Source organism: Berkeleyomyces rouxiae, assembly GCF_048999995.1.
Source record: "Berkeleyomyces rouxiae strain 22BRR77 chromosome Unknown BrBRR77_ptg000012l, whole genome shotgun sequence".
NCBI lineage: Eukaryota > Fungi > Ascomycota > Sordariomycetes > Microascales > Ceratocystidaceae > Berkeleyomyces > Berkeleyomyces rouxiae.
Genome location: NW_027396502.1, coordinates 2,276,660 through 2,292,729, shown reverse-complemented (window position 1 = coordinate 2,292,729; position 16,070 = coordinate 2,276,660). Strand labels below are relative to the sequence as shown.

At 50.4% G+C, this 16,070-nt stretch overlaps 2 protein-coding genes across 2 annotated transcripts; both read left to right on the top strand.

Annotated features, from left to right (window-relative positions):
• Positions 1–12,824: 12,824 nt before the first annotated feature.
• BROUX77_007949 (uncharacterized protein) lies at positions 12,825–13,597 on the top strand (the record flags this gene model as incomplete). Its single annotated transcript, XM_073753099.1, has 2 exons — positions 12,825–12,979; positions 13,066–13,597. The coding sequence occupies 2 exons, from the start codon at positions 12,825–12,827 to the stop codon at positions 13,595–13,597; spliced, it is 687 nt and encodes a 228-aa protein (XP_073602242.1).
• Positions 13,598–14,696: 1,099 nt separating this feature from the next.
• Positions 14,697–15,896, top strand: BROUX77_007948 (uncharacterized protein; the record flags this gene model as incomplete). Its single annotated transcript, XM_073753098.1, has 4 exons — positions 14,697–14,758; positions 14,825–14,919; positions 14,989–15,761; positions 15,816–15,896. 4 exons carry the CDS (start codon positions 14,697–14,699, stop codon positions 15,894–15,896), a joined length of 1,011 nt encoding a protein of 336 aa, XP_073602241.1.
• Positions 15,897–16,070: the final 174 nt, after the last annotated feature.

The window sequence follows — 16,070 nt, the reverse complement described above, 5'->3', positions numbered from 1 at the left end:
CAAATGTGTCTACCTTTGCCCTACCTGAGCAGCTACCCGGCAAAAAAAAATACAGCCACCTTTCTTACAAGAGCACAAAGCAAGCGGCACAGTCTTGTCACCAAGTCTACACAGAAGATGCTGCAGAAGACCAATGATGTCGAGCAAAAGCCAAAAAGCCACTTTTGCCAGCCAGACACGATGGCTAAGGGTAGACACAACGAAACGAAACACCTTATGTGAGTGGGGCTTGAGACAGGAAACCCCATTGGGATCTAGTCGAGGGTGGTCATCCACGACGGCACATGCACACCATTTAGGGAAAACGCCAAAATGGCCTGAACCCTTTCTTGGGGCGTGCCTGGGTCTAGTTATAGCTTGTTTGAACTATAGCTTGAAGCTTGAAGCTACTTGCTGCAACGCCACCTGCCACAGCAGAAGCGTATATAAAACACCTGCTTCATGACCTTTGGGTCCCAATTTGACGTATGAGGTCAAGAATGTGCATATATGTATGTATGTATATACACACGTCTACTTGCACGCCCTGCTGTTGGCCGTGTGCATGCTGGGCATGTCTTGTTATTACACAAGAGGAAAAGAGAGCCACGACACATATTCACATATCCATCCCCCCTCCCTCCCCTCTCAGTATCCTGCGGAGTTATATTCTGCATGTATGTACATATGTACGTACTTGTGTTTGTTAGAAGGGGCGGGGGACAACAAGCCAGGGGTCTTGGTCACAGAACATCAAATCAATGTTATATGTAGCATTGGTTCCACGGCACTGCGTCATTGCACTTGACGACCGCCCGCCTAATGCAGCCGGAAGTGGTGACCAAAGCATACGCCATAAATAGCTGCTTCTTCACGGCATACCTCGAGCTAGGCTGGTCTGAGCCTGTGGCTTTTGTGCCTTGGACGGCCGCCGATGCTACTTGGGCCGATGCTATCAGTAGGTCACATACATGCCTAGTGACAGATTTACAACTACACAACTCGCTCTCAAGAATGTGACACCTCCTATTTGCATCTGTTATTACCGTTACTGTAATGGAGCGCTGACACTTGGCTAAGGAGCTTGGGCGGGTTTTGGTGCGGATCAGACCCGGCTGGCTGGACTAACCATGGCTAGGCTGTGCTGATCGCCAAGTATGTAACTACACTGAGTTGCATAACTACGTAACTACACACACATACGAGAAGAGGCAGTTATACACACATGAGTCCAAGTAAGAGGGCAGCACAGCAAAGAGGAGCAGGAAATTAACATGACACAACTCCACTGGGTGTGTTTGGGTTCGGGGAGAAGAGAAGACCCCCTATACCCAGACCAGGCACTTGTGCAAAAAGAAAGAAAAGAGAAAAACGCCTCCTGTGCTATTATGCAATGCCATGTATGTGTGTACATACATATGTACATAATCTCAGAGTGCCACCAGCTTGCTTTCACACTTCATCTCTTATTCTTGGCCTGACTCAAGCCCAAGCCTAGAACGGCACGCATACCGTACAAGTGTCCGTCCTTGTAGCCTCATGCAGCACTAGATTTCAACTCTTCCAAGTCCCCTTTCCCTTCCCTGCTCCGAAGCCGGTTTTTTCTTTAGCGCGGCCAAAGGATTGACTTGGCTGACAAGGAGTGGAAGAGAAGAGCGGTCAAAGTTTGAGCAGGCATTGTAACTAACTGACTAGCTAGTTACATGTAGTTAATGAATGTTTATTTTCCTCTTGTCGTCGTCCTTCTGAAGCTGAATTGCCAGCACGCTGACTGCCTCGACTGAAAAAACTCCTCGGTTATTTTTTTTTTGCCCACGAGCCTCCGTCCCCCCTCTTTCATCCAGCCAGATATGCGCGTACTTTAAAATGTGTGGCTGCGTACTTTGCATGCACTATCTTTGAGCCTGTAACCAACTACAACTACTGGAAGCACAAGTGTTCAGTCATGATAGCTTCCACCCTGCGGCTCCAGGTCTAGGCCTTTGAGCAAAAGAAAAAAAAAAGACAGCCATAAGGCCATTTACCCGTTGCCATCCCGCGAAGCCACACACAAGGCGCGTTGCACATGGTGGTGAGGATAGAGGGGAAGATATCACCAAGTGCTGTGGTTGGCCGTGCGTGTTTTCTTTTGCACGAGCATGTTGCATTGCACGTCGGCATTGCACGGGTACAAGTCCACAGGAATACACACCGACTCACAAGAATTGGAAAGGAAAAGACCCAAGTGCCGGCCGGATAGGCGGCCCGGCCTTAGGCTCACCAGCCACTGCAGCTCGGGTGAGGGAGTCCAGGTAGCTTTTTTGGCTCGGCCAGAGAGCCGTCATACGTCTTGTCTACATTCTTGAAACCCATACATGTCGCTACACGACACGCGGAGAGTGAGCCTAACACACTACGTAGCAGCCAGCCAGTTTAGGTGCATGGCTCGCCTGCATGCAAAGACGGCCGTTTTTACAACTGACAGGCTGCGGATAACATGACTGCGTGGTAGCCATCGAGTATCTAGTGCTGTTGTCTCCATTCCCTGACGTCATGGTTTGGCTCGTCGCGGCCTTGTCTGCTTGATCGCTGGCAAGACGGAGTGAGCTGGTGTCAGCTCTACCTTCTCTACCAGTTCTTTGTGCGGCTTCCACCAAAGCATGTCTCGGTGTCATCAAGAAACCAGACTGTTGTCGTTGTATAGCACCATTGTTTTATGGGTGTGGAGCTCCGATATCTGGGCCCGTTCTGGGCTCGGCCGAGCTCAGGATACACCAAGCCAAGGCAAACAAACAAAAAAAAAAGCTTGACGCAGTTGTCTCGATCACATTGTACACACACATCCAGTGTTTTCATCCTCTTGTCTCCCCTCTATTTGGGCCTAGATTTCCGAGTCAAGTTAGCTTTGATTTGAGGGGGTGGGCAGGGATTAGCCGACTTGATATTCAGGGTCTTGTTGTCTAAACGGTCAGCCAGAGACCCAAGACTGGACACTGGAGACTGCAAACCGGACGACCCTCTAGAAGTGCGCGCGAGCAGGCTACCGGTTATTGAGGCCCCATTCGTCGGCTGGCAGCAGAAACCGGAGCAAGAACATGGGCCACCAGCAAGACAATGCAGAGCAGGGAAAAGGGGGTGAGAGAGAGGAGGGGAAGTGAGCGGTATGAAACCACACACAAGCCCGAATAGCCTTTGCAGCAAGCTGACGGCCAATGGCTACAAGGTCTTTGCAACACTAACAACGAGTCTTTTGGGGGGGGGGGGGGGGGGGGGGATATCCACGAACAGCCCAGCCACAGGAGAAGCAGAGAAAGCAAAAGGGTCACAGGGTTAGCATAACAGACAGACACTTGGTCGGAACAGGGAACATTTTGGCTGTGAATGGGGATCTCCCTTTCCATGTACGCCTACCCCGGCCACAAATGCATAGATCTTCGTAGGAAGGAGGATTGCCTGTCCTTGGGTTTTGTCTCCTTTTTTTCGGTTTGTTTATTCCACTGAAGGGGGGTGGTGTGTGTGGGCTGGGCTGGGCCGGGTCGGGCATATTAGACTTCTATCTTGAACCAGGGATCTTTGGGATTCTATCCAATACTTTCAAGTCCAAGTGAGCCGCTTCTTCGTCATTCTCTCGAAGAAGTCTAGAAATCTGCGTGTTGTCTGGTCGGGCAACAAGGTCGAAAGCATCAAATGTGCAAATGAATACAAATGTGTATCGCGTTCATGTACAGATGCTTGGCTACTTGTACAAGGATCCAGGGTGTGTTTATCAGCTGGGAACACACCACAGAGATGCACCACAGTCATAGTTGACTGTCCACATGTTTTCTGCCTTGCTCTTTGTGCTTTGTCTTGCGACTCATGGCGCGAGACATTCGTTCAATGTCAGGGAAACCTACATAAAACAACGCCAGAAGAAGAAAACCCCACAGCCATGTACGCAGAAGCACAGTTAGTAGATCACCAGTAACATTTTCCGCACTGTCAAGTTATGGAGCCACAAAATGGCTTTCCTGCCAGCCGCCCCAAAGGACTTGTACTCTTGGATGGACTAGACCATCTATACCCATGGCACGGGTTCTTTCGCCTAGACTTCCCCGTCTCCGTGTCCGCAACTCTTCGTTTCCGAAAACTCAAACACTTTTTGGATGGCGCCGTTGAATCAACAAGGCTTAGACGGCGCCAAACTAGCAGTTAGTCCAATCCATTGTCCAGGTATCGTAGTCCATCCTTTTTGTTGCTCCCTTTATCGGCGTTTCCATCTGTCTGAACGTGAGATGAGACACATGTTTGGGCAGAACACCCATCACGTCATTTGCTCTACTGCCAGCCCTCGAAAGAGGGAATGGGCAAAACATAAAAATACATTGCACACAGACAGATGCATGGGCTGTCTTGCTTATCGTCCAATTACCTCCTGGCGGCACATCAGATGATGACACATTGTTTTGCCCCAACTGTTTCCTGCTGGCTGCCCTCACGTCACCGATGTGCAATAAATGAGCTTGGAACCAGGCTCTGAGACATGGCTCATGGTTGAGTGCGTGGTGTGGTGAGGTTGGACTTGGATTGGCCATTGGAAGGGGCTCTTTGGCTCTTCTTTATTTATCGCGCTGGAGTCGGACGGGTTATACAATACAACCACTAGACTGCTCGCATGGCGGATTAACTAGCGGTGAAGTATCAAGCTGGATGATTCGTCTAGATGTTGTTTTTTTTCGTCAGACGAGCAGACCTACTGGCCACTGACATATAAGCACAGAGTAGATGTCTGAAGGTCGTAGTAATCCCCGCAGGGCTGGAGGACTGGAGGTATTGAGATATGTAACACGACTGCATAGTGGAGCGGGCGTCATAGCCTTTGATGGGAGGACACCACCGAACCCTATGGCCGCAACCCTGGATACCCACCATTTCACGTTCTGCTTCAGTGTCCACATGGAAACATGTGCCATGACGTGACGTGCCCCGGAGATATTTGCTTGTAGCATAGAAAAGAGCGCGTAACTAAACAAGACAAGACATGGTTTAAGGCGGCGACTGTGCCTGTGCACGCTTCTGCCTGAAGTTTTGAGTGAGTGAGTGGTGCATGTGCACAGACACGAAACACGCGGAAGAGCACACACAGTAGTACAGTACATCACATTACCGTAGTACACATATACATCCGACAAGTATGTGTGTACATATGTACATATAAGCGCCTATAAGTGCTGCTGTAAAGACCCGCGGAATCACCAGGTGCTCTCATCTACTCCACGGTGGCGGCCTGCATAACACTTCCAGAAGTGTGATACGGAAACTTGGGTGTATAACTAATTCACTCATGGTAACATACCTTCGGAAACCAAGACGGCCAACCATAAGAGCCGGGATCGAACCCCTCTCCCCGGATCTTGAGCGAGGCTTAATAGTCGCAGCTAACCAGTTTAAGCTAGCCCGACCAGGCATGAAAGCTCTGGCGTTGTTCCCCGGCTCTTAGCACCGTTGCATTCTTGCAGATGGACTTTGTCAGACAAGACAAATAAGTAGCGAAGGAGCATTGAGCTGGGGCGAAAAATCCTCCCCCCCTCCCCAAACAGCCACGAAAAGCGTTCGTCTCTTGAGAGTACTATTGAGATACGCGGGATTACTGGTTTATAGTGTGCATGCATTTGCATGTGGACCAACACCAGCATCAGGGACTGGCTCAAGGTCTTCTTCGTGACTGGCTGACGTAGCAGGCATGAATATTATACGTATATTAAGGTGTGGTTATCACAAGGAAAGCCTTGCACAGTGGTGATGCGCGTAAGGTCGTCCGGACCCGGGCTGGAGAGAGGAGACCTGAGCACGGGTCAGAATGGCTGTGCTGTGCCTTGCAAGTGAATAGTTGTATGTCTTGTAGTTGACTAGTTATGTATTTATGTATATATGTATGTAGCTGATTAAGATATGTATGCACTAACTTCCAGTCTGTGTCCTTGAGCGCTCAGGGGCGTGTCGTTTGTCTGACACAGTCCCAGACGACAGCGGTCGGGCGTATGTTGAGCAAATGCTTGCTTGTGTACACAGGTACGAGCTCATGTCACAGACACAGAGCAAAGTATGATTGCGAACATGGAGGCAACTGGAAGATGCTCAGACTTGTAAAGCAAGGCTTTCCCCGCTTCATCTGATCTGCCAACTTTGCCTACTTGCTGGCCTTCTAGGCTATACGAGCCGCCAAAGCCAGCCGGAAGACCGAGCCGCCGACCAGCAGTCCATGGCTTGGTCGATAGACCATGTTCTTGGCGTCACCAAGCCCGCCATGGGCTTTTATTTATTCATTTCGTGTGCACGCACGCACGTGCTCAGCTCAACATTCAGATTCAGGGTTACCAGCACAAGGAGCGGTGGGCTCTAGTTGGGAGACGAAAGGAGGGCCACCTGCTTATGCCGTTGGCACTATTGTTCTATAGCACATGTGTGGATAATGCAAAATGCTGGAACCCCTAGATTGGAAGAGGAGTGAGAGAGCTTGATTCAAGGAACTAGAAAGAAAGGAAGAAAAAGAAATCTCAAGCCAAGCCAGGGCATCCCCGGTGGAGGCAAGTCAAGTTCATCCCTTAGAACAACCCAGTTGTATCCTTGTGCCTGGAGCCCCGGCCCATAGATGAAGCCGATTTTTTTTTTCTGAAAATTCAAAGGATTTATGGCAGACGATCACCTGGGCACATGGAAATCCAAGGAGGAAATGGAAATATTCTACGCCGAGACTCATGTGCTCCCTCTACAAAGTCTCCTTCTTCTGGGTTTCCCTGTCTCTCCTTTGACTGAAAAATAAAGCATGTTTTCGGGCTTGATGATCTGCAGATTTTCTCAGTGTGTCGCCCTCCTACAGAGAAAGCCAAAAAGGAGGCAAAAAGCAAGAAGAAGAATAAGAGAGCAACCCTCTTCCTCCTCTCCATACTCAATGACGCCTTTCTGCCGCCGCACCCATCCTTGCACTCGAGCCCTGCTCTTTTCCCCTTTTTGCTCGACTGAGCTGGCAGCTTGGTCCCAGGACAACGGACTGGGTCATTTCTCCTGCGACTTTGCGTGTGGTTGAGGGCAGGTCAGATTTGTACAAGCAAGCAAGTCCTAGAGCATATATATGCATGTAGATATATATTTGTACTTTTTGCCTGCAACTACACATGTAAGAATATCCCCGACCAGACGTGTCATTTTGGGCCTGGCTCGAGGCGGATTGACAGGTCCGGAAACATATGCAATGGTTGACTGGCCATGTGTGCAGGCGCAGGCGCAAGAATAAGTGCAAGACAAGTAAAGCAGTTATAGACTGACAAGTAGCCCACTGGCACAGGGGCATTGTGCCCGTCTCTTGTCTGCGGCCCGTGGGAGAAGGGATGGCTTGACGTTTGGTGATGGCGACATTCTGGACAAGCAGCGAGCTAGCGGCCTGGCTGTCTTGTCTAGCTCAGTCCCAAGTTTGACAGGACAATGGCATTCAAGTCTTTGTTCTTGTTTTTGCTAGAGGCACGTTGCAAATCGCGCCAGCATCGAAGCACAAGGACGCCATCAGAACGCAGGTAAAAAGCACACGTAAAATTACCTGAACCGGGACCAGCGCATCGCCAGCCGTGGTCCTGAAACTCCCGTTGCTTTTGCTGGCTACTTGGTCATTAGTTATAGACTTGTCATTGTTTGTACAGGTACACGTGCAGAGGTACTATTTTATACACACATACAAGTCAGTTCCTTTCCCTGTTCCTGGCTTCAGCTGGACAAGGAAATGAAATGAAATGAAATGTGATGTGTTTCTTTTTGTCTTAATTTCGTCCCTTTTTCTTTTTTCCTTTTCTTTTCTTTGCCTTGTTCGAGTCGCCTGACAAACACACGCAGCCAGGGATCGCAGAAGAAATAGCTACAAGTACATACTTGTACAGATACCTTTGCTATGTATACATCCATGGGGCTCTCCTGTCTCGCTTAACCACTGCACAATACACATGTCCTTGTACATACTTGGACAGCCATCAGATGGATGTAGACCAGGGCTCGGAACCTCGAGTCACGCGTGCGTACAACTACTTCCAGGGTGCCTCATGCTTCATGCCTCATGCGTCGGCTGTTGCAGCATACCGCTGTGACGGCTTTGCGGCCCTACGGACGTATTGTATAGAGAGACTGTGTATGTGTCTCCGTGTGGATCTTGTTCCGACGCATGGCGATGCCATTGTCGGCAGAGCAAAAGAAAAAAGTTATAGCTCACAAAGAGAGATCCGCTTGGGCCTTCAAAGCAGGCAGTCAACTCCCGCCGGCTTGTACTACTACATGCTGGCTGGCTGGCATCCACTAGGGGGACAGATATGTCGCAAAATACCCCGGACCCCGAGGCCAACCGCCCTTGCTGGAAGCACCCACTTGGATGGTCGCATGAGATCACCTTTAGACCCACCATGGAAGCAAAAGAAAGAAAGAAGAGGAAAAAGTCGAGGACGAAATAGACCAAGCAGCAGCTGAAGGGCCTGGGCCACAGTGAGGGAACCGAAACTTGATACAACACACTAGTGAGTTATGGAGCACATAACTTTGTATGTATGTACATATGTACATACATGCAAGTACTTGTGGCTGGATGTCACAACAAGCCCATATCGTAGACACTGCCGCCCTATCTCTTAGTGTGTGCGTGTGGCGCGTGGCATGCAACAAGATCGAGTCCATCTGCGCGATAATGCTCTATTTATGCCACTCAACCAACATCTACCGCGGCGCTGTGTTTCTGCCCTATCAAAGCCACACCGATATTGTCGGGTAATACACGCATTGCTCTCGCGTAGTACCGAGTCAGTCGACTGTAAGAACCTACACATCATAGGAGTCTATGCTTTTGTTTGGACAAGAGCTAAGTAGGCAGTTCTAACCCGGCCCGCTTCCCAAGCTTGGGTATAAGACGGAGAGCAAAGACAATTCATACCACGCTTTAATGCGGCACACTATCAAGCAATGGCCTAAGTATAACCTTAATATGTATCAGTGGTATCTTGACCGGCGTGGCGTACGTGCGGCACTCAGACGAGACTCCTTTCAGAGTGCTTGTGTCTGGTCTGTACACCCTGAGACATACATCCCCCCGCTGAGACTATGCAAAGACCCCTCCCCGCACCTTGAGTCGTGTGTCCGCCAAACTTTGACCACGGTTTAAATCTTTGTCGCTCCTACCCCCGTTGTAGCCCCCGCGGTGCCTCGCGCCATCACTATCGCCGTCCGTGCTTGCTTCAACCAGGCCCCGCATGACATGCCGCTTCCCCCGGCTCGCTAATCTTCCCCAAGGAGGCATGTGTAGCCTTGACCGTCGTTTAATGGCAGCTTGAGCGCAAACGGGGAGGTATACAGACTCGGTGCCAGCTTCCGCATCTCTTTGCGGCGTTTTAATGCAATCAACTAGCCACACTGGGTATGTAGGCTTGCATGTGGGACTGATGTTGCCATTGGCCTAGGTATATTGCTCTTTGATATATAGCATTGACCTGCTGTGACGTACTCCCATATGCCCGCGGCCTTGCTTCGGAACTGCGGGTTACACGGCGCGAAGGAGCTACAACTCGTACATCGCGACATGCATTATATTCCTCAGCAGTTTACGGTACTCCAGTCTTGGCCTTCATATCAGCGTCACAACATTGTCTTGCGTGGCACACTTTTATGACAAGTTAATCTTGGCCACTAGTGCAGTCTAAGTCTTTTGTAAGCTCTCCTGTGGCTTCTTGCCACCCATTATTACCATGTTTACACTCATGTCTAATCTAATATCACTAACCAACTATATTCTCCGTCTCCTTAATGCCCAATGTTGCACCGGGGACCTTCCCCGGCGTGGAACATGGAACCCAGAACATAGGCACACAAAGCTTACAAACATCCGACAAATGCTCCTTGCACTAACGAATGGACGGCTACATTGGCTGAAGCTCTACATGTCAATTGTATATCTCAGCTCAGTAGAATAAGGCTGAAGTGGTGGGGGGTGTGACAAGTGTGATTCCTCAACATAGGGCAACTTTGTACTTGCACAAAAGTTAAGCAATCTGCACCAAGTCAAGAGCTGCACAGCCGTTGTGCCGACATGGCTGCCATGAAAGAATGCTTGTGATTACAGGTATTCAACAACAAGGACCCGCACTAAAAGGGGAGTGGCTGTGGACGGGTTCGCATAGTCACAGGTGCAAGCACAAGTCTGTAGCAAGTGTGACCAGCTTCCATACCGTTGTCACGGTGTCGATCAATGCCACATCACAGCTCATGTACTCGGAGAAGCAGCGCTGCTGACTTGCTGGATGTTGTGGTCTTGTCAATATCACATAATGCAATGGCTTGAGTGGCGTGACATGCCGTGGTCAGTCCGAGCTTGTCCAGATCTCAGCCACTCTTAATCACAGCACCGTGTACAGACATGTAAATGCCAAGTACCATGCATCTTGTACAAGTACAAAGAGCTACAGGTATATTCAAATTACCGTCGTTGCAAGCCTTGGTCATTTGCACGCTGTCCCAGCAATATACGCACTGGGGGGGGGAGGGCTAGTTCAAGTCCTGGCTTGCTGTATATTGACTGTTACTACCTCATCCTATTTTGTTTCTTGTTTGGGCAAGCGAAACAAACATGGCTTAGTTCGTCCGACGATGCGTTTATCCCACGACTCGTCACGCATGGAGTTGCCATTTCCCTTCCCAAGCATCCGTAGCTACAGCCCTTTGATAGTCTCGTCTGAGGCTCATTATACATGCTTTGTCTCTCATCTGCTGACTACGTAGGTACAAGCGTTTCCGTCCTTTGGCACTGCTAGCATATGTCTGCAGCGCTCTATGCATGTATGAGATTGTTGCTTGTACTCGGCTCGGGATCCAATCTCGTGCATATCACCACCTTCATCTCTTTAAATGGTGACAAGACCACCAATTGTGCATATTCTGCATTACGTGCATTAACAGGGATAAGTAGTCAGTAAGGGATATTCCCGCTTTCAGAGAGTTACTTGTACAAATATATACATACTTGTCTGAAGATGAGCACATTGGGTTTTCTAGTGCAAAGCACTGTTGGTTGTCACTGGTAAAGCATATCATGTCGGCCCTGCATACACAAAGGTCTGGCCAGTGGCTGTATCAAAGCAAGCCAGGTTCATCCACCGCCATCATGCGCCGAGCCAACCCCAAAGCACAACATGGCGGTTGGCGTACATTATGCCTCGTTGAAGCGAGATAGCCACCCTCAACCAACTGCAGCAAAAGTATGCATCTCCAAATGTGTATTGGCGTTAGTACATGAGGTGAGGCGGCACGAAACCCGATCCTGGCTTAACATTCAAGATCCGATCTAGGTTATATTCATGTCACTACATGTATATCCAAGTACTGGTACAAACCGTCCGTACACAGCAGCCCAAAAGGGTGACTCGGGCAACGGGTTACCCAACGGTGCCTCGTCCTAGGACTCTTCATCACATATTGCAAAGAGATGTGGTGGCATCGGTGGAAATGTGAGCAGAAACAAGTACGGCCGTCACGGTTTCATCCAAGCCAGCCGAAGCCCAAGCTACAGATTCTGTATCGAGATCAGCTCAACAGATGTTGCGCATGAGAGTGCAGTTTTGTTGGCATACCGCTTCTATGTCCTCATACGAGAAGTAGCACCTCAACAACTTTTCACAAGTGATGTGCGCGTTTGCGAGTGATCCGCATGAAAACTATGATGCTCAAGAGAATTGCTTGCAAGCAATGCGGCGCTTGTATGTCGTTGTTGGAATGTCCAGTGCAGTAGTTATTGCTCTAGCTATCATCCGTTCTATGTGCTAGTAATCTTGCATCTCGACAAACCAACACCTTTCACTAGCGTCCTCCAAAGAGACAAGACAGCTTCCACAACGACAAGTGGGATAAACATAGAGTTAGTTCTCCTAGTAATCCATGGACAGCTGTGAATTCCTATGCACCGACATACATACAGACAGACAGCACAGCACATGCGCCCACGTCAACACCACACATGCGTGTTCGTTCCCACATCCTAGTGCAAAGGCGTTCTACTTTCCATCGTGCCTCTGTCGTGCAGCTGTACAGCCGCCCTGCCCTGCTTGCCACGGGTTGCTCCTGACGGCGACCGCTGCTATACAAGGCAGTGATCCTCGCCTTCTAGAGGCGTCTGGCTCCTTTCATATCAGCCAACTGCATGTAACCAGGTGTTGTCTCTCAGGAATGCGATGTGCCCTGCCATGGGATCCAGATTGCAGGCGGTAACTTAACTTGTTGCCGACTGATTAATACTTCGATTCCCGTGTGACAGGTGTTGATACCCATTGATGTGGTGATTGGCCAAGCACAAGTACACATGTACATACGTCTACTTGCATGATGTCTTAGGGTTACAGCCACCGAACCCGGACAGCTGACGTCAAGGCTAGACAAAACAGATTTGCCCCGCCCCCACTTAAAGCCCTGGATCCAAGGCAAGCTTGGAAAACAACTCCTTCCCTCAACGCCTTCCGTCATCGTCATCATCGGATCAAGAGATTTTCTGTACATACAACGCCGAACAAAGTCTTGGAACCCTTTTCGGACAGGAAATTTTTGTAAGACGACGAGGGCAACTTGGAATCCGAAAACTCCATCGATAGCAGGTATTTAACTCTTCTTTCTCTCCCGCGCTCCTTCCCCCGCCTTAAAAAAGGCCTTCTCAAACACTCTTTTTTATGCATCAAATTCTCGATATTTCGAGCTACATCTCATTTCTTTTTATTCCCGCGACCCTCTCTCCTCCCGCCCTCAGCCTCCGACGACACTCTCTGTGATCATTTCGGTGATCCTTTATTATTATTTTGCTTTGGACATTTCGTTTTAACATCATGGCTCGTACCCAAAAAGATATGGGTGGTAAGAAGGAAGCTGGTCAGGCGCGCAAGGCCAACGCCGCCGCAGAGAAGAACGCCAAGAAGGCGGCCGATCAGGAGGCCGAAGATGCCAAGAAGTGGGAAAAGGGAGCCAAGAACAACTCCAAGAAGTAAGTGTCCCCGCCCTTTCACAGTCGCGGCGCGGCTGAGAGGCTGAGCAGGTCAAGGCTAACCACCCCTCTTTGCGCCGATACAGAGAGGCCGAAGCCGCTAAGAAGGCCGAAGCCGCGCGCAAAAAGGCCGAGAAGGAGGCTCTTCAGCGCGAGGACGATGCAAGCCTGCCCAAATCTAAGGCCCGGGGCAACGGCAAGCCGGCTCCGACAGCAGCCAAGAAGACGCGCGGCCTGAACCTCGACCAGATCGACTCGCTGGAATCGTCTGCCACGCCGCTCTCGACGCTCAACGCCACTGGCATCGACTCGGCACTTGACGCCCTGACACTTGCCAACGAAGCCTCCAACGAAATCAAGATCGAGCTGCACCCCGAGCGCCGCTACCCCCGCGCTCTCAAGGCCTACATGGAGCGCCGGTTGCTGGAGATGCAGAACTCGGGCGAGGGCGCTGGTCTGCGCAAGCAGCAGCGTGAGGAACGCATTGTCAAGGAGTTTGAAAAGTCGCCCGAGAACCCTTTCAACCAGGTCACCGGCGCCTACAACGCGACGCGCGACGACATGCGCGAAATGCGCACATCAGAGAAGCAGAGAATGGAGAAGCACCTGACCAAGTAGATGGCGTGGTAGAACTTTCTCTTCTGCCTCGGCAAATATCTGGAGAGAATAGCAATGCATTTTACGACCGTCTGGAGGAAGAGAAACTATTTAATTCACGGACTTTGGTTTTTTTTTCTTGCTGTTGGCTAAGACATCTGCCGATTGTTTGCCGCTGGCAACTGTCCGAGTATTTTTCTTGTCCATTTCACTGTTGGCTTTTGAGTTGGACTCGGCAGACCCCCAGCTTGACTGGGCACTGCCAGCCCTTCTGGCTAGAGCTACAGAAACGTACGGACCGAGTCTGGCGGGGCCGGTGTATACTGGGTCGATAATGTAATGAGAAGCTTGGAGCTAGTGTTCCTTTATGCGATACATAGTCCATGTCATTCCTCTCCGTCATCGGAGTGTTGGTTGTCGAGAGATATCACACGGGGAATAGGACGTTTTGTTCTAGCTCTGGTTAATATTGTATATTGCATAGTTATTGTCATTTGTTTTTCTTTGTTGCATTCTTGTGTTGTTCTGATTCTTTCGTTGATACTCACTCGAAATATCTACAGAATAACCTTTGCATCACACAAAGTGGCTTCACTATTAAAAGAAAACTCACTATCACCATATTGGCATGTCTTTCTTTCTCAAAAAATCTCAAAGCGGCCTCTTTTTCTGGCGTTGATGAGGTCATCGTGAACTTCTACCCACTGTGATGGGGTTGTTCACAGCAAACCCCGCGACTCTGCATAGTAACCAACTAACAGCAAGAAAGGCCACTTCGTTTTAGTGCCGGCAGAATGCACACCGCCTTTGGCTTCCCTTGGCTGACCGCCAGTTTTGTCTGCGTCGCATCATTGCACTTCGGCTGTTGTGAAGCAAGATTTCTGGCCTGAACAGGAACCAGACGAGACTTGTAGACAATCCGGCGGATGAACAAGACTACCACTTTTGAGCGTTGCATCTTTGCCCTATCTGATTTCTTTGTGCCTGTTGCTGGCAGTTAACGACCGGCATCTGTCTTTGTTTTTGTCGCTGGTGATACAACTTTACATCCATAGTAACGTGTTTCATGGTGGTGCTTGGCTGTCTCTCTCCTACTCCTACAGATACATTGCACTACATCATGGCTACTCTACGCATGGCAAGTTTGCCGTCGATGCGCAAGCAGCATCTAATGGCCGAATTGTATGGTCTCCCTAGGCCCTCGAGTGTGTCCTCGCCCCGTGCTAATGCAGAATACTGAGAGAGCAGTGCCGGACTGAAGCAAGCCTGTCCCGATGGCGTGTTTGTTAGCTTAACTCCCGGTGACCCGTCGACTTGGTCCGGGGTGATATTTGTGCGCAAAGGTTGGTGGCGATAGAGTGCTCGCCACGATAGACATTCTGTGACCTGTAGCTAACCCGAACCCCCCCCAGGTCCCTATGCATCCGCCGTCCTGCGCTTCCAGATCTCCTTTCCCGATGCATTCCCCCGAGTACCGCCACAGGTCACCTTTCTGACCGACATGTTCCACCCCCTAATCACTCCGCTCTCCACATACTCTAGCGAAGGCGACCCTATTAGCGCCAACGACCGCGAGCGCCTGCCTCCCGGCGGCTTCAGTCTGCGCCACGGCTTCCCGGGCTGGTTCGCGCGGCGCAGCGCACGGCGCATAACCGGCGACAGCCACGCCATGGTCCTGGCCACGCCACCGCGCAACTCCAATGCCCCCCGCATCGTCGAGGTAGACAGCGACCGTGATGTCCAGGCTTCGGGAAGCATCTTCGAGACGCCTGCGTCACGCCGCACGACTGCCGAGCAGCCGGGCTACACTCGCACCGATAAGGAGGCTGTGCCTGTGTACGACGTGCTGGCGTACATCCGCAGCTCTTTTGACGAAGAAGATGTCCTCGACTCTATTCCGCTCGAGGCTGCGGGTAACCACGGGGCGTGGCATGCCTGGCGGCTATATCGCAAGGAGTCGCTGATGGCGGGCGGCCATGAGCCAACTATTAACCCAGACGAAAGCGTGTTTTCGGCCGATGAGTCTGAGCCGAGAAGCCCAGCATCGCAGACACATGGCTCCGTCTCGAGGCAGGCATCGCAGTGGAACTGGGAGGGCGTGTGGGAAAGACGTGTGGGCCAAAACCTGGCGTCGAGCTTACAGGACTCAGTGTTATATGGGGGCACAACTCCGTCAGATGAGCTGGTGAGTCTTTGATTTGAGTGCAGCCCGAATCTGTGTGTGGTACTAACTGTATAGATCCATTTCCTTCCGATTGATGGTCAAGAGCTGGAGACGACGAAGGAGAACTTGATGCGAGCCTTGGGCGCTTCTATATAGCAGGCGCGCATTGACGGTCTATGAGTGCAGATGTTTGAGGAGAAAGACGGCGTATTAAGCTGGTCGTTTACGTATTGAAATCATACCCAGAGCTTATCGGAAGCTATCTGCCAGTCTTGTGATGTTCAAGATGTGCAATGGTGAAGTCTATTGCTTACTAAGCCGTGATGGCAA